Below are 23,957 nucleotides of genomic sequence, written 5' to 3'. Positions count from 1 at the left end.
GATCATGCCATTGTACTCCAGCCTGGGCAACAAGAGCAAAACTCTGTCTCAAAAAAAAAAAAGGTTCTTTATTTTAGACTGGGCACGGTTTCTCATGCCTGTAATCCAACACTTTGGGAGGCCAAGGCAGAGCAAAACTCCGTCTCAAAAAAAAAAAAAAAAAAAAAAGTTCTTTATTTTGGCCAAGTGTGGTTTGCTCATTCCTGTAATTCCAGCACTTTGGGAGGCTGAGGCTGGAGCATTGCTTGAGCCCAGGAGTTCAAGACCAGCCTGGGCAACATAGTGAGACCCTGTCTCTACAAAAAAAATAAAATTAGCCAGGCATGGTGGCGTGAGCCTGTAGTTCTAGCTACTCAGGAGGCTGAAATGGCAAGATTGCTTGAGCCTGGGAGGTTGGGGCTCCAGTGCGCTATGATCATGCCACTGCACTCTAGCTTGGGTGACAGAGTGAGACCCTATCTCAAGTAAATAAATAAAAGTTATTTATTTATTGGGTGAGCTGCTCTTTTGAGGGGTCACTCAGATATAGATGAAACTGCAGTTAACACAGTTCATGTACACTTAGATGACCACAGCTGGGAAGTTAAATCTACTGTCTGTCACTTAGATGTTGATGTGGCTATAGTTAGTTCATGTTTGTTAAATGACTACAACTGGGAAATTATGTCTACTGTCCTTTTGTACAAGTTCAAAAGATGACAGCCACCCATCTAAAAATCCTGAGGCCTATAGAAGATGCATGAGGAGTCCCTGTCTCCAGGGTCACCACTTATGCTTCTTATTAGGATAGCTTGTTAATACATAGCACTTAGTAGTAGTTTCTTCTCTTTTCTCTTTTGCATATAGGATCACAGTCACCTTCTATATAGCACCATCCCCAGGATGCAGGAGCCGGGGCAGATCGTGGAGACCTACACGGAGGAGGATCCTGAGGGAGCCATGTCTGTAGTCTCTGTGGAGACCTCAGATGATGGGACCACTCGGCGCACAGAGACCACGGTAAACTAAGACGTGTGTAAGATCTGGAAGTGATAAGAGGTCTTTTCTTCTCTATTAGGGGAGGGGTTAAGCACTTAATTAAGATGGAGGACTGATATGCCATTATTGATCTGATTGCATGAAGTGATCTCTGGCCAGATAGAAAGGATGAAGAGATGGGAAAATCTTATGGAATAGGGAAGACAGAAGGTATATCAAGGTCTACGGTAGCTTCCCTTATAAGCATAGTTACTGTCAGGGCAATTTTCCTGCTTGGGGACTTCCTATAGGATGGAAAGAAAGATAGATGGTAGGCCTTAAGGCATTTCTAGGTAAAGTGACCTAGGGATATAAAGGTTTGTTTCTTTTGGAGTGGTATAGAATTTAATTGTTCATGGCTGGGCGCGGTGGCTCACGCTTGTAATCCCAGCCCTGTGGGAGGCTGAGGTGGGCGGATCACGAGGCCAGGAGTTTGAGACCAGTCTGGCCAACATAGTGAAACCCCGTCTCTACTAAAAATACAAAAAATTAGCCAGGTGTGGTGGTGTGTGCCTGTAATACCAGCTACTCGGGAGGCTGAGGCAGGAGAATTGTGTGAACCTGGGAGGCAGAGGTTGCAGGTGAGCCGAGATCACGCCATTGCACTCCAGCCAGGGTGATAGTGCAAGACTCCATCTCAAAAAAAAAAAAAAAAAGAATTTAATTGCTCACTTCCTTAATTAGTTTTTCTTTTTCTTGTTTCCTACTTGCAGGTCAAGAAAGTAGTGAAGACTGTGACAACACGGACAGTACAGCCAGTCGCTATGGGACCAGACGGGTTGCCTGTGGATGCTTCATCAGTTTCTAACAACTATATCCAGACTTTGGGTCGTGATTTCCGCAAGAATGGCAATGGGGGACCTGGTCCCTATGTGGGGCAAGCTGGCACTGCTACCCTTCCTAGGAACTTCCACTACCCTCCTGATGGTTATAGCCGCCACTATGAAGATGGTTATCCAGGTGGCAGTGATAACTATGGCAGTCTGTCCCGGGTGACCCGCATTGAGGAGCGGTATAGGCCCAGCATGGAAGGCTACCGGGCACCTAGTAGACAGGATGTGTATGGGCCCCAACCCCAGGTTCGGGTAGGTGGGAGCAGCGTGGATCTGCATCGCTTTCATCCAGAGCCTTATGGGCTAGAGGATGACCAGCGTAGTATGGGCTATGATGACCTGGATTATGGTATGATGTCTGATTATGGCACTGCCCGTCGGACTGGGACACCCTCTGACCCTCGTCGGCGCCTCAGGTAGGCAAGAATAGGGGAAGGGAAAAGGTCTTTTCAAGACCAGGGACAAGGGGTAGCTTTTCCTTCAACTTCTAAGAGCTTTTTGGGATCAGAGATACTTGTGGCCTCTTCCCCTCTGCTTTTTTTTGGGGTGAAAAGCTACCCTGTTTTTCCCTTTTCTGACTTGGCTTAGTATTGACTTGCTATATATATATATAATATAAAAATATATATAATTTTTAAAATGAAAATAATATAGTTTTATTTTTTATTTTTTTGAGACAGAGTCCAGCTCTTTGACCCATGCTGGAGTACAGGGGTGCCATCTTGGCTCGCTGCCACCTCCGCCTCCCGGGTTCAAGTGATTCTCGTGCCTCAGCCTCCCTAGTAGCTGGGACTACAGGCAAGCACCATCACGCCTGGCTAATTTTTATATTTTTAGTAGAGATGGGGTTTCACCATGTTGGCCAGGCTGTTCTCAAACTCCCGACCTCTGGTGATCTACCCGCCTTGGCCTCCAAAATTGCTAGGATTATAGGCGTGAGCCACCATGCGTGGTCCACAAGTTGTTTTCTATAATTTGAATATATGGGCCAGACACGGTGGCTCATGCCTGTAATCCCAGCTCTTTTGGAGACCAAGGTGGGTGGATCACCTGAGGTCTGGAGACCAGCCCGACCAACATGGAGAAACCCCGTCTCTACTAAAAATGCAAAATTAGCTGGGCGTGGTGGTGCATGCCTGTAATCTCAGCTACTCGGGAGGCTGAGGTAGGAGAATCACATGAACCCGGGAGGCTGAGGTTGTGGTGAGCCAAGATCGTGCCATTGCACTCCAGCCTGAGCAACAAGAGCGAAACTCCACCTCAAAAAAAAAAAAAAAAAAAAAAAAGAAAACAACTTGTGATTGTTATCAGTCTATGTCCTGAAGAATGAACTTTGCTTCTGCTTCTAGGCTGAAGTTTTTGCTGTTTCTGGCTAAGATGTGACCCCCTTTTGGTGTTAGGCAGAGGATTCTGATGTCTGGGGCCATGGAATTCTTGCTCAGTTCTTCCTGGGAATTTCTTTAGCTTCTGATTTGGTATTAAGAACAGAGTCGGTTGGGCATGGTGTCTCACGCTTGTAATCCCAGCACTTTGGGAGGCCGAGTTGGGTGGATCACGAGGTCAGGAGATCGAGATCATCCTGGCTAACACAGTGAAACCCTGTCTCTACTAAAAATACAAAAATTAGCCGGGTGTGGTGGCTCGTGCCTGTAGTCCCAGCTACTCAGGAGGCTGAGGCAGGAGAATCACTTGAACCTGGGTGGCAGAGGCTGTAGTGAGCCGAGATCCCGCCACTGCACTCCAGCCTGGATGACATAGTGAGACTGTCTCAAAAAAAAAAAAAAAGCCAAAAAAAACCCAAAACAAAACAGAGTTGAGGGTTTTAGGAATTCAGGACCAAAAGAGACAGTTAGGGACGTGTATAAGAACTTTCTTGTGGTGTTTTTAATCCCAAAGTTAAAAACAAACTTTGACCTCACAAGGGCCTTGACATTCTGTGCTTAGGGTCTTATTATTTGATTGTAAAGTGCAATTGTGGTGGCATCCTTGGGTGGGGGTCGGGGGATACACTAGCAACACTCTGAAAGGTCACTAAGCAGCTGCCTACTCTGTCTTTACTACTTGTCCCTGGAGATTCTTTGGTGATGTGAAAAAAGGAGTGATTGATGTTTGGACTGGTATATGGTTTGCCTTGCTGCCTTGAGAGTGCTTTAGAATGGGGTCGGCAGACCCCTGAAAAGGACCACGTAGAACTATTTTAGGCTTTGCAGGCCGTGTATCATCTTTGTCGTATGTTGTTCTTTTTTTCAAACAATCTTTTAAAAATAGCATTATGGGGGTGTACAAAAACAGGTTTGGCCCATGGGCTGCCAATGCTGCTTCAGAATAAATTAGAAACAGTGTTTTCCAGGTAAAGAGAAATGATAAGAAACAAGGGATGATTTATGGTTGTCTTGATGGTAAGGATATCCTAGGAGCTGTTGATGAATTTCTCTATATGGGGTCATGACCTTTTAAAGCAAATGCCTTGGTGCTCATTTTCCTCATGTATTAGGTAGCTTTGGTTAAGAGTGAACAGGGCTGGGCCCAGGGGTAGAGGCCCCATTATCTAAGACTGAGTCACTCACCTTTCAGGTGTCTTGGATAGCTAATCCAACTCCCATGTGACTCATTTTTATTCCTACAGGAGCACCAGACCTCGGCTGGTGCAACCTAGAGCAGTGGTAGATAACAGCCTTCATTGAAGCAGTCTGTCCAGGGTGTTGGCTCTACTGCAAGTCTTCTTTTTCTGACTTCCTCATTAGTAAAGAGTGATTGGACCCAGATGGGTGTGGGTGGCCAGGTCGTTCTTTGCTGTCCCTAGTTGTGCTAGTTCATATAGAGTTTTGGGCCTGGTTCTTGGGTTTGTTCCAGGGTAGCACTGGACTTGGAAAGCTGCTTGACTAGCAAGAATATTTGCTGCTTCCTGTTCCAGGCTAGAAGAGTAATACAAGGTCAAACTTAAACAGTGAGGCAGTGATTAGTGGAAAAAGCACTCAACCCTGAGACCTTGGTTCTAGTTGTGCCTTTGCCACTAGCTAAGTAGCCTCAAGCAAGTCATTTGGTCTTCCTGGGCACAGCTTTGTTACTTGTAAAACAAAGGAAAGAATGTTCAATCCACTGCCTTTGTATAGAAAAGGATATAAGATAGAGTTATCTGGAAATTTTGGTTATGGTAATTGTTCTTACAATTTTATATATTAATAATAGAGGTTAAACATGTTCAATATGGAGCCTGAAAAACCCAGAAGAGCATTACCATCTATTGATAAAGAACCACTGTTAACATTTTGGTGCATATCCTTTGAGTTTTTTTTATTATACATGTAACTATATCCTATTTTCCCTCTACTAAAATGGAATCTTAACATACTGCTCAATAGCCTACTTTTAAGCTATCTAAGCTATTTATTTTGTTTCCGTGTTTTTTTTTTTTTTTTGAGATGGAGTCTTGCTCTGTCACCCAGGCTGGAGTGCAGTGGTGCGATCTGGTATTATACTCAGGAGGCTTTGTTCCATGGTATTTTATAATGTTAGTAAATATTTTTCCTTAATTTTATAGTAAGCAGAAAATTTTTATGGTTGGGGTGGATGCATAAGTGACGCATAATAGTTTAGAAGATAACCAATTTTGTTTTACCAGCTGTTTGGGCATTTTTAGTACCCCTTTCTTGATTTGGAGGGTTTAATCTTGACCTTTTTTTTTTTTTTCTTCAAGATAGAGTCTCGCTCTGTCGCCTAGGCTGGAGTGCAGTGGCACAATCTCAGTTCACTGCAACCTCCACCTCTTGGGTTCAAGCGATTCTCTTGCCTCAGCCTCCCAAGTAGATGGGATTACAGGTGCACACCACCACACCCAGCTAATTTTTGTATTTTTAGTAGAGATGGGGTTTTTCCATGTTGGCCATGCTGGTCTCGAACTTCTGACCTCAGGTAATCCGCCCACTGCAGCCTCCCAAAGTGCTGGGATTACAAATGCGAGCCACCACGTCTGGTCCTGTTTCCGTGTTATTTTAAGACCATCTTGGTCATGGTTTACTAAATGTTTTGTCCATCTGAATCACTGTTGCATAGTTGATGTTGATACCTGTGAGGCAGGCCTTCTGCTCAGGGCAACCTTGAGTATTTGGTGACAGTGGGAGTGGTTTTGTAGAACAAGCAACGGCTTATTTGGAGAGCTCCACACAATAGATCCTCCTCTCCTGTGGGAGCCAGAAAGAGATGAGCTCACAGATAATGGGTTTCTTCCTTCCTGGTAGTTATGAATAAATAATAGTGTGACAGACTCGCCCTCTAGTGGTTGTTGGTAGTACTGAAACAGGAAGAATTGTCTCCTGGTTTGATTTTTCTTACTTTCAATTGCTTTCTCTGTTCTTAGTGGCTGGGCTTCCCAAATGTGATGTTGATGAATAGGCTTCATTTTGAAAGAGCTGGAGGTATTGTCTTTAGAAATTGGAGGATGGAATCTTACCTCTTAACACATTTGTTGAGTAGCAGACATGACCTTGGAATGACTGTGAAAATTACTTTTCAAGTTTATACCTCATCAGTACCAAAGCCAGATCCTCCTATGATGTAGCAGGAAGCCCTTTATTAGTTTTTCTCTATCAATCCATCTTTTATAATTTCCAAAATAGGATAAGGAGAAGCTTAAATATGAAATGTATTTAAAGGTCTTATCCTACCAGTTGTTTCCTGTGTGTAAATGCCTAATTTCCTGTTTGGTTAAGGAACCGTTCTCAGACTTCTGTGGCATTGAGTCAGTTGCTTTGGTTAATTCTGTTCTCTGAGGGTTTATCCTGATCTCTACCTAGAAAAGTTAATAATTGTCAGTTATCATTCAAATAAATGATAAGTAATGAGGATTTGGTTCTTTCTTTTTGATTAGCCTTTCCTGAATGCTTGTTACTTTCTAAGCCTGCAGACTTCAAAGAAAAAAATGTAGTTTTAATTAAATTGCAGATGTTTTTAAAATTATTACCTTTATTTTTCCTAACCCATTGAGGAAAATTGATCAGTATATTATTCATGCAAAGGAGAGATGAGCACACTGAAACTCCAGTTAATCCTGCTTTGCAGATGAGGGTAATGGGAATGTCCAGGAAGCTAGCCATAATGACTTGATGTATTCTCTTGGTTCTTCCAAAACTTCTCAGGAGCTATGAAGACATGATTGGTGAGGAGGTGCCATCGGATCAATACTATTGGGCTCCTTTGGCCCAGCATGAACGAGGAAGTTTAGCAAGCTTAGATAGCCTGCGCAAAGGAGGGCCCCCACCTCCTAATTGGAGACAGCCAGAGCTGCCAGAGGTGATCGCCATGCTTGGATTCCGCTTGGATGCTGTCAAGTCCAATGCAGCTGCATACCTGCAACACTTATGCTACCGCAATGACAAGGTGAAGACTGACGTGCGGAAGCTCAAGGGCATCCCAGTACTGGTGGGATTGTTAGACCATCCCAAAAAGGAAGTGCACCTTGGAGCCTGTGGAGCTCTCAAGAATATCTCTTTTGGACGTGATCAGGATAACAAGATTGCCATAAAAAACTGTGATGGTGTGCCTGCCCTTGTGCGATTGCTTCGAAAGGCTCGTGATATGGACCTTACTGAAGTTATTACCGGTGAGTTCTAGGCCTAAGGAAAATTGCTAAGTCAGTGTTACTCTCTAGTGATGTTGAGAACTAGAGGGATTTCCAGACCTTTTACTTTTGACGAAAGGTTGTGAACTGGTGGCCGTGGGTCAAATCCATCCAAACAAATCACAGATTTGTTTGGATCACACAGCATTTTTGAAATTTTAAAGAACTGGTTGCTGATGTTTAAAATTCAGAAGATTTCACTTAAAATTCCAGATTCTTGGCTTCTATTAAAAACGTGGAAGAGTTGTTAACAATGGATCTCTTTTCTTCCTTAGCAGTATTTGGTCTGAACTGATTGGAGCATGTGCTCTCTAATTTACACTAATCTCCAACACATTCTATTATCTGACCAACTACAGCCATTTAGGAAGTTGTTTCCCAAACATGGAGCTGTCAACTGCTATTTTTTCACATGCTTGTAATTTCTTTTAAGTATCTTCCTCTCTTGACTCACCTGCTTGGCCCATGTAGACATTTAAGCTTGTGGTTCTTGCTTTATTTAGAGCAGTAGTTTTTCAGATTGTGGGTTGTGATCTATTTGTGTGATCCATTAGTGAATAAAACAAAATTTTGTGGAGCATAATCAGCATTCCAAGGGAAAGGAATAAAGAAAAAGTAGTATAGACCATTGTTTCTCAGTTGTGGGCCATTTTGCCTGCCCTGCCCTGAGGACATTTGGACATTTGCAGTGTTGGAGATATTTTTGGTTGTTATAACTTGGAACAGGGGAGAGGGAGTGCTACTGGCATCTAGTGAGTAAAGGCCAGGGGTACTGGTAAACATCCAACAATAGACAAGACAGCTCCTCATAACAAAGAATCATCTGGCCGAAAATGTCAGTGGTGCTGAGGTTGAAAAACTCTGGTATAGACAGATCGGAGAGCATTGCTTATAGTTTTTTTTTTTTTTTTGTGATGGAGTCTCGCTCTGTTGCCCAGGCTGGAGTGCAGTGGCACAATCTCAGCTCACTGCAAGCTCCGCTTCCCGGGTTCATGCCATTCTCCTGCCTCAGCCTCCTGAGTAGCTGGGACTACAGGCGCCCACCACCATGCCCGGCTAATTTTTTGTATTTTTAGTAGAGACGGGGTTTCACCGTGTTAGCCAGGATGGTCTCGATCTCCCGACCTTGTGATCCGCCTGCCTCAGCCTCCCAAAGTGCTGGGATTACAGGCGTGAGCCACTGCACCCAGCCTGAGCGTTGCTTATAGTTAAACGTTGTTTTACAAAACTTTATTTCATGATCTGTATATTTATTCTGAGCTATAATGTAGAATATGTTTCTTGCTGAGGGTCGCAAACAAAGCTTAAATATTACTATAAGGTATTTGGTCACTGGGGAAGACTGAGAAGTGATACAATAGGGGATTCTCTTTGACGTTCTTCAGACATATTGTCTTGAATGCTCAAGAGCCATCTGATGAATTGTCTCTTCCAGGAACCCTGTGGAATCTTTCATCCCATGACTCAATCAAAATGGAGATTGTGGACCATGCACTGCATGCCTTAACAGATGAAGTGATCATTCCTCATTCTGGTTGGGAGCGGGAACCTAATGAAGACTGTAAGCCACGCCATATTGAGTGGGAATCGGTGCTCACCAACACAGCTGGCTGCCTTAGGTAACAGTAGGGACTTTGAGAATATGAAGATGAATTTTTGAGGACCAACTTAAATTTCCTAAAAAAAAAAAAATTAAAATTCTTTAGCCTATTCTTTAGCCTCCATTCCTATCTGTATTGCATACTATAACTCCAACCTGTCTTTCTATCTTTGTTGCTATTCTGTCATGTATACCACATGTACCTATATCAGTTTTGCTGTTCCCCACATGTCCTCTTCACTTTTATGCCTCTTTGACTTTGTTCATCTACTTTGGTAAGCTTTTGTTCAGCATCTACCACATGTAAGGTGGTCTCGTCCTGGACTTGTGTGTGTCTATGTCCTTGCCCTAGTTATTTGTATTTCAAGTCAGGCTGTGATAAATTCAGCAGAAGGGGTACAGAGTACTAGGAGGTTAGGGCATGGGTGAGGAAGATCTGTTCTTTCTGTGAGTGCCTTTCTCTTCTTATTTATCTTTTTGTGGTTAAACTCAAGTGCCTTTATTTTATTAAAGTTTTCCTGAATTCTTTTTATATCCTATAAATGCTGCTATATAATCTTTCTCTCTTTGGAATACACCTCTGTGTGCTCTGTTCCATTCTACATATGTATTATACTTCCATACAAGAAGTGTATATTCCATCTTGAATTACTGCATCTGGTACATATCATTAATCCCTACCCCACAGTGATATAAACATTCAGAAGGCAGGGACTGTTAATCAACTTTCTCTCAACTGCAGTACCTTGCTTATAATAGGTATTCACTATTACAGTGAGTAGAAAAAAATATTCAGGAATCTTGTAGGTGTTGAGGGATATTTAAGGGAGGATTTCTGAATTTGAGTCATCTTGAAGCTTCTGGTTTCCCCTCAGGAATGTAAGCTCAGAGAGGAGTGAAGCTCGCCGAAAACTTCGGGAATGTGATGGTTTAGTTGATGCCCTCATTTTCATTGTTCAGGCTGAGATTGGGCAGAAGGATTCAGACAGCAAGGTAAGTGCTGTCTTACCTTTAATGGCTGAGTGAATTTCATTCACCACAAATATGAAGTATCTGTAGGTCAGAGACCTATCATCTCAGGCTTTCAAGTAACATTAAATATTTATACTGGCCTCTACCCCTTATTTTTGAGACAGAGTCTTGCTCTGTTGCCCAGCCTGGGGTGCAGTGATGTGATCTCAGCTCACTGCAACTTCTGCTTCCTGGGTTCAAGCAATTCTCGTGCCTCAGCCTCCCAAGTAGATGGGATTACAGGCGTGCGCCACCACACCCAGCTAATTTTTGTATTTTTAGTAGAGACGGGGTTTCACCATGTTGGCCAGGCTGGTCTCAAACTCTTGACCTCACGTGATCTGCCTGCCTCAGCCTCCCAAAGCATTGGGATTACAGGCATTAGCCACTGTGCCCAGCCAAGCCCCTACTCCTTAAAGTGGGTATTCAACTTAAAAGAAAACATGTTTTTTGTTTGTTTGTTTGTTTTTTTGAGATGGAGTCTGGCTCTGTCCCAGGCTGGAGTACAGTGGCGTGATCTCGGCTCACTGCAACCTCTCCCTCCTGAGTTCAAGCAATTCTCTGCCTCAGCTCCTGAGTAGCTGGGATTACAGGCACCTGCCACCATGCCCGGCTAATTTTTGTGTTTTAGTAGAGACAGGGTTTCACCAGGTTGGTCAGGCTGGTTTTGAACTCCCGACCTCAGGTGATCCACCCGCCTCGGCCTCCCAAAGTGCTGGGATTACAGGTGTGAGCCACTGTGCCTGGCTTTTTTTTCTTTTTTTTTAAATCTATCACCTATATATTTTAAAGCTGCTTAGCTGTCTTCCAAAATTGTACATTGTCTAAGTAGTAAGAATGATGATCCAATTTCAGTCACACACCAAATAGTGGCAGAAGCCAATAAGTCCATGGTTGGGCCTTCCATTAGCCTGAGGCTACAGGGATTTCAAGAAGCCTGGAGCACTTAAGAGGCATCCTGAGAAGTTATGGATTGGGTTATGCATTTGAAGATCAACATTTTAATACCTGAGTCACGGAAACCTGTACTTGTGGAGAAATCACAATAGACATTCTTTTTTCTCATTCGCCCTTTTATGTCCCTAAGCTTGTAGAGAATTGTGTTTGCCTCCTTCGGAACTTATCATATCAAGTTCACCGGGAGATCCCACAGGCAGAGCGTTACCAAGAGGCAGCTCCCAATGTTGCCAACAATACTGGGCCACATGCTGCCAGTTGCTTTGGGGCCAAGAAGGGCAAAGGTGAGTCTTGATTCCTGTTTCTTAGTCTTTAATGTGGGATAGGGAAAGGAAGGAACACTTTAGCTTAAGGTACAAAATACTTGGCAAGCAGTATGGGAGTCTGCCTGGTTATGGATGTCTTTTTGGTTTGCTGCTTTCCCTGTGTTGTGTGCTTCATTCAAGGTGTGGTGATGGGATGGTGGTTGTGGTGTGTTGGTGGTGGTGATGGTGGTGGTATCAATGAGTGGGGCAGTGGAAAATGAGAACTCAACTAATCTGGGACCTTCTTCCCCATACATCCTTTGCATTTTCTGTGTTTTTCTTTTCTTCTCTGTGCTTCCCTGCTTATTTGTCCATGATTCTGCTGACATCTTTCTCCTGCATTTTTCTTATTTCATTTCTCTGCTTTCTACCTTGGGTGATGCACTGGAAGATGAGTGGTTCTCCAGAGGTGAGTGGAGTCTTTTAAGGTGCTTATCTACTTCTAATTTGCATGTTTTGATTTTAGCTTCCCTAGTATGTCCTTGCCTAACCTTTCCCTGTCTGTGCATGTAGGAAAGTTCAGTTGAGGAAGACACTGAAACAGGTTTAGCTCTTTGGAGCTAATAGCTCATGGCATGCTGTTTCTGGGCAGCCGTCCCCATTATCAGAACTCAGGACAGTAGCATCAACAGTGGTCATCCTCATCTTACCTATCTGCTGCCTGTTTTCTATCCTTGTTTCTGAATAGTCCCCTGCTGGAACAAGTTGCCCCCACCTGCCCTTTTTCCCTCGTGGTGCATCTGTGATCAAAAGGTTCTGACTGAAGAATGAAAAATGTGCTAGGTGGAATCTTTTCTTTTTTAAACTGGCTTACCCCTTTTCCCGCCCTTTTTCAATTTTATAGGGAAAAAACCCATAGAGGATCCAGCAAACGATACAGTGGATTTCCCTAAAAGAACGAGTCCAGCTCGAGGTAAGTTATCTTCTCAGTCTCCAAAGGTCTCATAAACATAGTACAAAGATAAGATATATGGTAACCTAACAGCAGACTTTATGTAATACGTTTGTTGTCCTCTCTTTTCCAACTTACAGATTTGAAATGATTGTGAAAGTATTGGGAAGCTGCATAGTATTATAGCAGTAACTTACAAAGGACTGCTTGTTAAGGCAGTTATTCAGGTTACTTGAGGATAGAATAAGGTCCTGATGGTAGTATAGAGCAGAAATTTAGGAACCATAAATGGTCACTACAGTGCCTGAGACTTAAACCTCACTATTAAAAGAAGCTTCTTTACCAAGAAAGATACTTTTTAGGCTGGGCACGGTGGCTCATGCCTGCAATCCCAGCACTTTCGGAGGCCGAGGCGGCAGATCACCTGAGATCAGGAGTTTGAGACCAGCCTGGCCAACATGGTGAAACCCTGTCTCTACTAAAAATGCAAAAATTAGCTGGGCATGATGGTGGGTGCCTGTAATCCCAGCTACTCTGGAGGCTGAGGCAGGAGAATTGCTTGAATCTGGGAGGCGGAGGTTGCAGTGAGCCAAGATCGCACCACTGCACTCCAGCCTGGGCAACAGATAGAGACTCCGTCTCAAAAAAAAAAAAAAAAAAAAAAAAAGAGAAAAAAGATACTTTTTGTACTTTACTAAAAGAAATTTGGATCTTTATATTCATCAATACAGTGAGTCCAAAGTTCACAGCTCTCCATGGATATAAAAATTGTAAACGTTTAATCTATAATGGACCCTTGTAGTAATTGCAAAGGTGGGAAGAATGACTGGGTTAAGTTAGAAATAATTGATTTGAGATGAGGAATTTTTAACCTTGAGTGCTGTCAATGAGCTAAATGGAGCCCCTGAGCGCTCATGGTAGAACCAAAGGCAAAGCTATGGGAGAGGAGGCAAGAAGGAAGGAAAGAGAGGAGTTGAGTATAATGAGTTGATATTTGTTCTACTCTTACTATGGATTCATTATTCTTAAGACATGGAATTTGGCCTTTAAGTTTGCTGTAGAGAGTGTGAGAGAGTTTAGGGAACCTGATGGTATAGAAGCATAAATCCATCAACAGAGTACTAAGGCTGGACTCCAGCCAGCTAGAGCCTGGTTTATTGGTACTGATTAGCACTCTCTGCCTTCTTTTTCTCTTTTGTGCAGGCTATGAGCTCTTATTTCAGCCAGAGGTGGTTCGGATATACATCTCACTTCTTAAGGAGAGCAAGACTCCTGCCATCCTAGAAGCCTCAGCTGGAGCTATCCAGAACTTGTGTGCTGGGCGCTGGACGGTACCTTTTAGAAAATGAGTTTGGAGATGGGAAAACTTAGATAACTAGTTTGCTGCCATTTGTAATTTCTTCCACCCCTTTCTATGTGCTATTCTAGTATGGTCGATACATCCGCTCTGCTCTGCGTCAAGAGAAGGCTCTTTCTGCCATAGCTGACCTCCTGACTAATGAACATGAACGGGTGGTGAAAGCTGCATCTGGAGCACTGAGAAACCTGGCTGTGGATGCTCGCAACAAAGAATTAATTGGTGAGGAGTTGAATGCTAACTGTTACCTCAAAATTTAGTACAGTGTTTGTAGTCCAGCAGGTGCCTAATAATTCATTGAATTTATTGAAATGACTGAAAGGAAGGACCCTCCCCCCCTTCATAGTTTATGAATGTGAGAGTTGGTAAGGGTTTTAGTTTAATGGTTCTTGGAAAGAAAACAAGTGACAACTCTTCAAAAATAAAATAATAATTGCTATTATTTATTGAGCACTTACTTTGTTACTAAGCGTTATTAAACACTTCTGTGTTTCCATTTAATCCTCACCACTTTACAAAGGTCCATTTTTTTAATAGGATAAGGAAATAACTCATGGAAGTTAAGTAAATTGCCCAGAGTTAATGTAGCTAGTTAGTAGCAGAGCCCAGTTATTTATATTTTAAATTCATAATAACTCTTCTATTAAATTATTATAATATTCAAGATATTTTCATTAGAGTATCTGAAAGGACTGTGTAGCTTATTTAATATACAGTATTTACACTTTCAATGTGGTTGAAGTAGAAAAGAAATAAAGGAATAGGTAGGACAGTAAATCCATGGCTATTTCAGGTCCTTAGCCCTTTTGATATGATAATCCTATAGGATAATGAAGTTGACTCATGTGGACAGCACCTACACTTGATATGATTAATGCAGTTAAGTATAATGTAAGACTCTTCATGACCTGACTTGATCTTTTCTCCCTGCATACATTCTTTCTTATTAGGTAAACATGCTATTCCTAACTTGGTAAAGAATCTGCCAGGAGGACAGCAGAACTCCTCTTGGAATTTCTCTGAGGACACTGTCGTCTCTATTTTGAACACTATCAATGAGGTTATCGCCGAGAACTTGGAGGCTGCCAAAAAGCTTCGAGAGACACAGGGTATTGAGAAGCTGGTGTTGATCAACAAATCAGGGTGAGCTTACCACCTAAAACTACAGTCAAAAGAATTTGAGTGAGTGGAGGGTTGTTTTCCTCTTTTGGTTACTAAGAAAAAGGAAATTTCCCCTTATTTACATGTAACGTGTGAAGAGCTATTGCTCTATTATCTGTCTTAATGTTGATCCATAAATTGATAATAGACTCTTATGTCAAACTTTTCTTGTGTCGCTATTTGGGATAGAATACAGGATTTGGTAAAAATTTGATTTAACCCATTTTGTCATTTATATTCTTTTTTGTTTGTTTGAGACAGAGTCTCGCTCTGTCACCCAGGCTGGAGTGCAGTGGTGCAGTCTCTGCAACCTCCACCTCCCGGGTTCAAGTGATTCTCCTGGCTCAGCCTCCTGAGTAGCTGGGACTACAGGTGCGTGCCACCATGCCCAGCTAATTTTTTGTACTTTTAGTGGAGATGGGGTTTCACCGTGTTAGCCAGGATGGTCTCCATCTCCTGACCTCAGGTGATCCACCTGCCTCGGCCTCCCAAAGTGCTGGGATTACAGGCAGGAGCCACTGTGCCCTGCCCCTGGCATTTATATTCTTATGTTATTAGAGGATATAGGGTCTAAGCTTTTTTCCTGGTTTTATATCCAAATTCCATATGGTGTTACTTTCCTCCAAAGGAACCGCTCAGAAAAAGAAGTTCGAGCAGCAGCACTTGTATTACAGACAATCTGGGGATATAAGGAACTGCGGAAGCCACTGGAAAAAGAAGGATGGAAGAAATCAGACTTTCAGGTATAGTGACTTTTGAGACCAAGACTTACTTTTTTTTTTCTTGGTCCCAGGATAATGCTTCTGTTGTCTTTTGTTTCTTCCATTTCACCATCGTGCTAAATCTATTTTTTTTTCTTTTTTGGAGACAGAGTCTCACTCTGTCGCCCAGGCTGGTGAAGTGGCACATTCTCGGCTCACTGCAACCTCCGCCTCCCGGGTTCAAGTGATTCTTGTGCCTCAGCCTCCTCAGTAGCTGGGACTACAGGCGCACGCCACCACGCCCAGCTAATTTTTTATATTTTTAGTAGAGATGAGGTTTCACCATGTTGGCCAGGCTAATCTTGAACTCTGAGCTTAGGCAACCTGCCTTGGCCTCCCGAAGTGCTAGGATTACAGGCATGAACCATCGCACCCGGCCTCATGTTAAATCTATTTTTGACCCATATTTCTTAATTAGGAATTATTTGGCCAGGTGTGGTGGCTCACACCTGTAATTCCAACACTTTGGGAGGCTGAGGCAGGTGGATTGCTTGAGCCTAGGAGTGTGAGACCAGCCTGGGCAACATGGCGAAACCCATCTCTACCAAAAATAAAAATAAAAGTAGCCATGCGTGGTGTCGTTTGCCAGTAGTCCCAGCAACTCAGGAGGCTGAGGTGGGAGGATTGCTTGAGCCCAGGAGCTGGAGGTTGCAGTGAGCCGACATCACACTGCTGCACTCCAGCCTGGGCAACATAGCTAAACTCTGTCTCAAAAAAAAAAAGAAAAAAAAAAAGATTTGGTTTACTCCTCAAAAGGATGATGTGTCTACAATTCATTTGTTGCCGACACAGCTCAGGTATCCCCCTATGTCATAACATAATTTAGGTGCAGGTGATAATGAAGGATGATGGCCTTTTTGACTTTTGCCCAAATCTACCATAGCCCTTTGAGGGAATTTTTACTATTCTCTGAAACTGTATTTTCTTCTGATAGTGTCAATATTTGGATCCTTTGTAATCTCCTGTTCTGGAACACAAATAGAAGCCATAATATGCTAGTTTGTCTCACTCTCTAGGGTATTTATTCAACTCTTATGAGTTGCTTTTTCATGATTCTATTTGGGAATAGGAACCTAGAGGTTTATGCCCATTAGAGCATAAGATAGGGTGAATTCAGTATTCTGTGACATTGTTGCATTTGTGTTTGCCTCTAGGTGAATCTAAACAATGCTTCCCGAAGCCAGAGCAGTCATTCATACGATGATAGTACTCTCCCTCTCATTGACCGGAACCAAAAATCAGGTGCAGTATCCAGAAGGCACACCCTCTCCTTTTAGCCACTCTTGCTGTTCTAGGTGGCTTACTAAGAAATAGGATATATATTATTTCTGAATTAGCTAGTCTTTTGGGGGAGGGGAATAATTTTCCACTCCAGGATCCTAACACAGAAATGGGTAGGTCTTAAGCATTAGAAATCAAAACAAAACAGGTAACTAGCCTGAATGTGATTCCTTTATCATTGCTTGTGAACTTAAAACACTGGAAAGTGAACTCTAGTCTGTTTTGTCTATTTTTTCTCCTTTTAAATTTCCATTTAATACCTAATATTTTAATAGATAGTTACTATTTTAAAATTACAAAATATAAACAATCAGAAAAATAACAAAAAATCACTTGTTTCTTTTATCCAGAGAAAACCACTTGTATCTTTTAAAACATTTTTATCATGTGAGTAAACACATTTTTCCTCTGAGATGAATTATATATTTTGTTTTGTAAATTTTTTCTTTTTCACATAAAGTGTATATTGTGACCATTATTATCTTAATCACACTTGGCTTTTTCCTTGATTATTGGTTCTTAAAGTGTGGTCTGAGAGTCCCAAGACTGTTACAATTTGTACTGATGGCACAGAAAGCAGTGATGCTTCTTGCTGGTGGCTTAGCACAAACCTGGGCAGTGACATAAAGCTGAATGAGTCATTGTAGTCTTCATTGCCACTCACGTAGGTAAAAGCAGAGAGCCATTTTCACTTAACTGGAGAAGAAAAAACATCAGGCCAGGTGTGGTAGCTCATGCCTGTAATCCTAGCATTTTGGGAGGCTCAGGCGGGCGGATCACCTGAGGTCAGGAGTTCAAGATCAGCCTGGCCAACATGGTGAAACCCCGTCTCTACTAAAAATACAGAAATTAGCCGGGTGTGGTGGCGGACGCCTGTATTCCCAGCTACTCAGGAGGCTGAGGCAGGAGAATCACTTGAACCCAGGAGGCGGAGGTTGCAGTGAGCCGAGATTGCACCATTGCACTCCAGCCAGCGCGACAGAGTTGAGACTCCGTATCAAAAGAAAAAAAAATCACTTTTATTATTTTTCTACCCTTGAGTATACATCTTTTTAATATTCTGTGCTGATGAAATAGCATATTAAAGCATGATGGTTGTCTTAAGGAAATGTACTTGTGTTATTGTTTCAGTTGCTAGTTAGACTAGCCACTTTTTAATTGTTTATTTATTTATTTTGAGATGGGGTCTCCCTATGTTACCCAGGCTGGTCTTGAACTCCTGGGGTCAAGTGATCCTCCTGCCTTGGCCAAGTGTTGGGATTATATCTGGTGCTCAGCCACACTAGCCACTTTAATGGAACACCGTTTTTACTTGGAAAAAAATGTCTGGTAGACAAAGGGATTATTCAGATGTGTGCATTTGGCAGACATTTTCTCAAAAATGAATGCGATAAGCTTGTTGCTTTGAGGAAAATAACACAGTGTTTGCTGCCTGAGCTTTCAAGTAGAAATCGTAGTTCTGAAAAACTTTTATTTGCCACTGTGAGCCTGGTAACTTCCCAATACTGAAAAGACTTTTCTAGGCTGAGTGTAGTGTGTCATGCTTATAATCTCAGTACTTTGGGAGACTGAGGCAGGAGGATCATTTGAGCCCAGGAGTTTGAGACCAGCCTGAGCAACATAATGAGACCATGTCTGTACAAAAAAATTAGCCAGGCATGGTGGCACATTCCTGTAGTCCCAATTACTTTGGGAGGCTGAGGCAGGGAGATCACTTGAGCCCAGGTGGTCAAGGCTGCAGTGAGCTGTGATTGTGCTACTGCATTCCAGCCTGGGCAACAGAGCAAGACCCTGTCTCAAAAAATACATGATTAAAATGAAAAAAGACTTTTCTAATGAAATAAACAGTGATGTTAACGAATGTGATTTCAGAATATTGTGTAATGCTATGTGTTAGCATTTTGAGTATCTGGATAACTTGAAGCAGTATTTTGCAAGTGACAAATGCATATGTCAAAATCGTACATAGGTAATTGATCCGTTAAAAGTGCAAGATGGACCAATGGATTTTAACTAAACAGAATATGAAGTGATTGTTAATTATAGATTCCACATTACTTTCAACCTTTAAGAAACTGCTACTAATTAGTATACTATTAAAGAAGAATAACCACAATTATCTGAAAAGACTATTAAAATCATCCTCTTTTCCAACTTTTTATCTGTGTGAGGCTGGATTTTCTTGATATACGTTAACTACAATAGCATATCACAAAAGATTGAATGCAGAAGCAGGTATGAGAATCTAAGCCAAATTTCAAAGAGATGTACAAAAATGAAAAGGATTTTATTAAAGATTATTTATGATAACATGTAATAAGATTACTGTTAAGTGAAATAGATACTTGTCAGTATGGTAACAATTAATACAATTAATATGGTAACTCACACCAATGAAGGTTCTTTAGATCCTCATAATTTTTAGGACTGTAAAAGGGCCTTGAGACCAAATAATTTGAAAACTGCTAGTTTAGATGGAATTGTTTTTTGATTTAAGAGTCTGTAGGGGCCAGGTGTGATGGCTCACACCTGTAATCCCAGTACTTTGGGAGACTGAGGAGGGAGAATCACTTGAGCCCAGGAGTTTCAGACCAGCCTAAGCAACATAGTGAGACCTCATCTCTACAAAAAACTTAAGAATTATCCAGGCATTGTGGTGCACATAGTTGGTGCTAAGTAGAAGTGTGAATGAAGGGAAGGAAGGAGGACCAGAGAGCAATTTTCATGATGTGTACAGATTTTGAAGAATTGTTTTTGACATGGATAACTTTCTGACTTCATACAGATAAGAAACCTGATCGGGAAGAAATTCAGATGAGCAATATGGGATCAAACACAAAATCGCTAGGTAGGTGATTAATTCCTGCCTAAGGATGTGGAGTAATATTTCACTGGGCTAAGGAGAGCTGTCTAGCTCTACAGTTTTTTTTCTAATACCCTTACCATTTACCATCCTGGGAGAGCATTGGCTGATCATTTCCATTTTGAAGGATGTAAGGAAATTTAATAAAATCTGATCCGTCTACTTTTTCCACATTCCTATATGCTCAAATGTTTTCAGAAATCTTTCTATGCCTCTCCCATTACTACACATTCAAGTTCGTAGCCCATTGTATTCCTACTGCAGTCTCCTTTTCTGGAGTGAATGGATACATCTTTTTCTGCCCAACTATTCTGCGTGCTATTCTATCTTTTCACTCTATAGTTTGATTCTGCTCATGTAGTACCTCTTACTGGTATGTCCTTCCCTTTTGTCTTTCTAAATTCTCTTTATCTCCAAAGGCTTAACTCAAGTCCTGTTTTCCCTTGTCAGGTCCTTCCTAACAATTGCAGCATATTTCACTCGCTCTTTTAATTCCAATAACCTTTTCAAACAAACCTCTTGTTTAGCTTTATTATGTCATATTCTGGGTATTTTATACATATTGTCTTCCATCTTAGATTCAAAATTCAAGTTCTTTTTTTTGAGACAGAGTCTCACTCTTTCACCTGGGCTGGAGTGCAGTGGCATGATTCTCGTACCTCAGCCTCCTGAGTAGCTGGGACTACAGGTGTACACCATCACACCTGGCTTATTCTTATATTTTTAGTAGAGATGGGGTTTCGCCATGTTGGCTAGGCTGACCTTGAACTCCTGGCCTTAAGTGATCTGCCCGTCTCAGCCTCCCAAAGTGCTGGGATTACAGGCATGAGCTACTGCGGTCAGCCAGATTCAAGTTCTTTAAGTTGGGGACCATCAGACTTTAATGCCTTTGTGGAGCATTTGGCAAGCTCAGTTCCCAACAGTGATGCCTAATTACACCTATCTGCTTGATATACATTTTACACTAGAGGGGAATGTCATATTCCTGTGTACATTTTTTTTTTTTTTTTTTTTTAACCAGATAACAACTATTCCACACCAAATGAGAGAGGAGACCACAATAGAACACTGGATCGATCGGGGGATCTAGGCGACATGGAGCCATTGAAGGGAACAACACCCTTGATGGTAAATTCTCTTTATATACTGCTGTCTGTCTAAGGCTAGTTCTATTTTGAAGCCTATGTGTTTTGTGAAATACAAAAAAAAGTACAGAGAAAGATCGCATCCTTTTCTGGTAGGGGTTTTCAGGAAAAAGTAAGAGTTCCGACTCATGTTGGGATTTCTTGGGCCGTTATTCTGCAGTGGTCAAAATGGGGGAAGCATGTCTGTAAAAGTGTTACTGATATGACTAACACTAACTGATCTACTTTCAAACATTACCTTTTTCCTCTCCCTCCCTGTTTATGAATGTTTTGCCCTTCTGTTACTATTATATCTTGTTTTGTTTGAGTTTACAAATTTTCAGAGTTTCCCTAGCACTGGCACACACTCATGAGGTTCCTGTCTCTACGCATACTAACAAATTGCATGTGTTCACAGCAGGACGAGGGGCAGGAATCTCTGGAGGAAGAGTTGGATGTGTTGGTTTTGGATGATGAGGGGGGCCAAGTGTCTTACCCCTCCATGGTATGTCCTTCAGTCACCCCCAAGATTGTCCTTGAGGAAGGAGGCTCCTGAGTGCCAGCAACTTGTCAATCACGCTGATCTGATCAGGCCAGAGACTAAGTAGTCTCAGCCACATGGGGCTCGAGGGGTTCTGCTTTTGTGATTATTACCTCTTACGAGTCTGGGACATGCAGCTGGTGATCTGATTCTCCATTATGTGCTGCTTTCCTTTCTCCAGATTTGCTCAACTTTTTTTGGGGGGGGGGTCTCCTTAATCCCAACCCCATTAACATTCTCTCTTTCTCTTTTTTCTCCACAGCAGAAGATTTAGCACCACTATCTCCGTTCCATCTGGGCTTATATGTACTTTTATTTTTGGTGGTGAAATTGACTGATGATTTTCCTTTTTCTTCGCTGGACTATTGTGCCAACTGCCAGGCTGCCTCCTGCCCTTACAGCCCTAAGTGGCTACCTTCTTTCCATCAACTCCCAACTTCTTCCCGTGAAGCTTAATTGTCTGAATGCCTCCCCCTCCCCCATTCCCTCCATTTTTCTCCCAAGAAACCTGACTCAATTATTTGCATATTTTGAGAAACTGCTGCAGATTAGTTCTTTTTGCCAGTTTTCCCTGGAACTCCTGGCCTTTTGTGGAGGGAGGGATGGAGAGAATAGGAATCTTCACTGGAAGCCGTGGGAAGAATTGGAAGTTACATGCTGTATATGCAATGTCCAGCAGTCTGATAAACTGATGATTCTTAATCAAGATTTTTTTCCTGGTGGGGAAGGGACTTTTATTTTCTTTTAGAGAGGGGAAAGTGTGAGCTCTTCCCTTGTTCCTAATGGCTATTTTTGAAGCAAAGAAGGCTGGCGACATTGGCACATGCCACCTGGCAAAGGACCCTTGAGTAAGTGAAGGTCTCCTAAAACTGGGATTAAGAAACCTTGCTCTCCTCATCTCCAAGGCAGGGACCATCAAGAACCTACAGACTCCATCTCTTCTGCAAGCCTCATGCCAACCCTGGGCTATTGCTGCTGCCCCTTAAACACAGGCTGTCCTTAACCCACCTCTCCTGCCCTGTGATATGTCTGCTGAGTTGGCCTGGCCATTTCCAAGAGGCTGTAGAAAGGGGAGAATGTCAAGCAAGACTTTTGGTTGAGAAGGAGCAGAAAGATGTGTTTTTGGGAAGAAGAAGACCTCTAGGAGGAGCTAGTAGGAATGTACATGAAGCAATTAGTCTGAAACTGGCTTCCCCACTCCCCCGTTTCTCCTTTTCCTATCCTTATAGGCCTGTCCCTTGCCTCTGCCCTGGATTGGTTGGCAAACTAAAGGACTTGATGTAAATAACTCCTGTCCCTTTTACCCTTACAAGGTGGGGATTGCCCCTGGCTTTGCCTCTTCTTTGTGCCTTTGGCCTGGGGTGCATCTCCTCCCGTCCTTCCATGTGCCTTTCTTTGCCTCTGCAGTCTCATTTCTCATAATTTTGCAAATTATATTTTGTTGCTTTCTTACCTACTATTGGCCCTAAATAGCAGAAAGAAGAGAAGTGACCGAGAGAGCCTCAGATTCTTCATTGAGGATTGGTATAGCCATGATTTCAGTCATAGCAAGCTTTTGCTCAACAGCATATGGGTGGGATTTTGCAAAAATCCTGTTCTGATGAATCTCAAAGTAAGGCTGGTAAGAGAAGTGAGTGGTGTGACTCTTACTCTTTAGGTGCCCAGAATTTACCATCATCTCTGAAGGAGTTACAGGGAAGTAGTCTCCCCAATTCTCCCCTCCCTCCAGTATTGCCCCCTCTCACTTTAGCATATATTAATTAGCAGGTTGGGCTAGAGAAATCAGCTGCTATGCGGGTTGATTATTATTATTATTTTTAATCCTTTTCCTTATTTGCCTTCTACTTCCCTTAATCTAATCTAAAAGCTCTGTTCCATGCAACTGGAGTTCCTTATCCCTCTCTTCCCCTTCCCTTATATATTGAGGCTATGGGGTAGGAGAAAAGTGCACAACCCACCACCCCCTTTACTCGTGCATTAAAATTTCTTATTTACCCTTTTCCCCCTTCCCATTTCTTCCCACTTTCATCTACCTTTTCTGGCAAAAAGGAGCCTTTTGCTCTCTGTGACCCTAAGAGCACACTGCACAGGGGAAATTGCCCCATCCAGACCTGGCTCCACTCTTGATTTCTCTTGTCCTCTTCTGCTCTTTTCCTGGTGCTCTCTTTTCTCGGTGGGGTGTGGGTAATAGAACAGCCATGGGCTTTTGGGGACCTTTAACTTTTTTTTCTCTTTTGTTTATAAAAAACACTAAACATTCAATTCCAGAGAACCAAAAATCCCACCTTCCCACCGAACACTACTAAGGGGCTTGTGTTCTGCTCCATACCTTTCCTCTTTTCTTTCTGTCTTGTTAATGCTTTTAAAAACAAATGAGTTTTTTATATAAATAAAGTTTTTAAAGTGTGTATGTGGGGGGTCTGTGTCATTTCTTCACTTCAAGCTGTTATTTCTTCCCTGCTTTGCATCTTTGTTACTTCCTTATGTATCAGTGTCCTTTCCAGAGCAACCAGAAGGAGGTTATACCAGGATTTATTTTGAGCTCAGCCCCAACTCTTTATCAAGCAACATTTTTGTTAACTATATGTGAAACATTTTTTCTTCTGAAGATTCTTAAAAATTGAATGTGGCTGAAGT

The 23,957-nt window shown here is 42.3% G+C and overlaps 1 protein-coding gene across 25 annotated transcripts in view; it reads left to right on the top strand.

Annotated features, from left to right (window-relative positions):
* CTNND1 (catenin delta 1) overlaps window positions 1-23,730 on the top strand; it is a 56,798-nt gene extending 33,068 nt beyond the window's left edge. For 6 of the 25 annotated variants that reach the window (XM_054523960.2, XM_063728014.1, XM_054523958.2 and 3 more), the window contains 16 exons: window positions 847-999; window positions 1,731-2,266; window positions 6,986-7,449; window positions 8,903-9,086; window positions 9,943-10,060; window positions 11,166-11,319; window positions 11,732-11,749; window positions 12,185-12,253; window positions 13,436-13,563; window positions 13,661-13,811; window positions 14,540-14,732; window positions 15,379-15,493; window positions 16,666-16,753; window positions 19,578-19,640; window positions 20,677-20,783; window positions 21,583-23,730. In XM_054523960.2, coding sequence (XP_054379935.1) covers window positions 883-999; window positions 1,731-2,266; window positions 6,986-7,449; window positions 8,903-9,086; window positions 9,943-10,060; window positions 11,166-11,319; window positions 11,732-11,749; window positions 12,185-12,253; window positions 13,436-13,563; window positions 13,661-13,811; window positions 14,540-14,732; window positions 15,379-15,493; window positions 16,666-16,753; window positions 19,578-19,640; window positions 20,677-20,783; window positions 21,583-21,594 — 2,517 coding nt within the window. In that variant the 5' untranslated portion in view covers window positions 847-882 and the 3' untranslated portion in view covers window positions 21,595-23,730. 25 annotated transcript variants of the gene reach the window in all.
* Window positions 23,731-23,957: the final 227 nt, after the last annotated feature.

The sequence above is a fragment of the Pongo abelii genome, chromosome 9, assembly GCF_028885655.2.
Source record: "Pongo abelii isolate AG06213 chromosome 9, NHGRI_mPonAbe1-v2.0_pri, whole genome shotgun sequence".
NCBI classification, from domain to species: domain Eukaryota; kingdom Metazoa; phylum Chordata; class Mammalia; order Primates; family Hominidae; genus Pongo; species Pongo abelii.
This window is presented reverse-complemented; position numbering and strand designations above follow the sequence as displayed.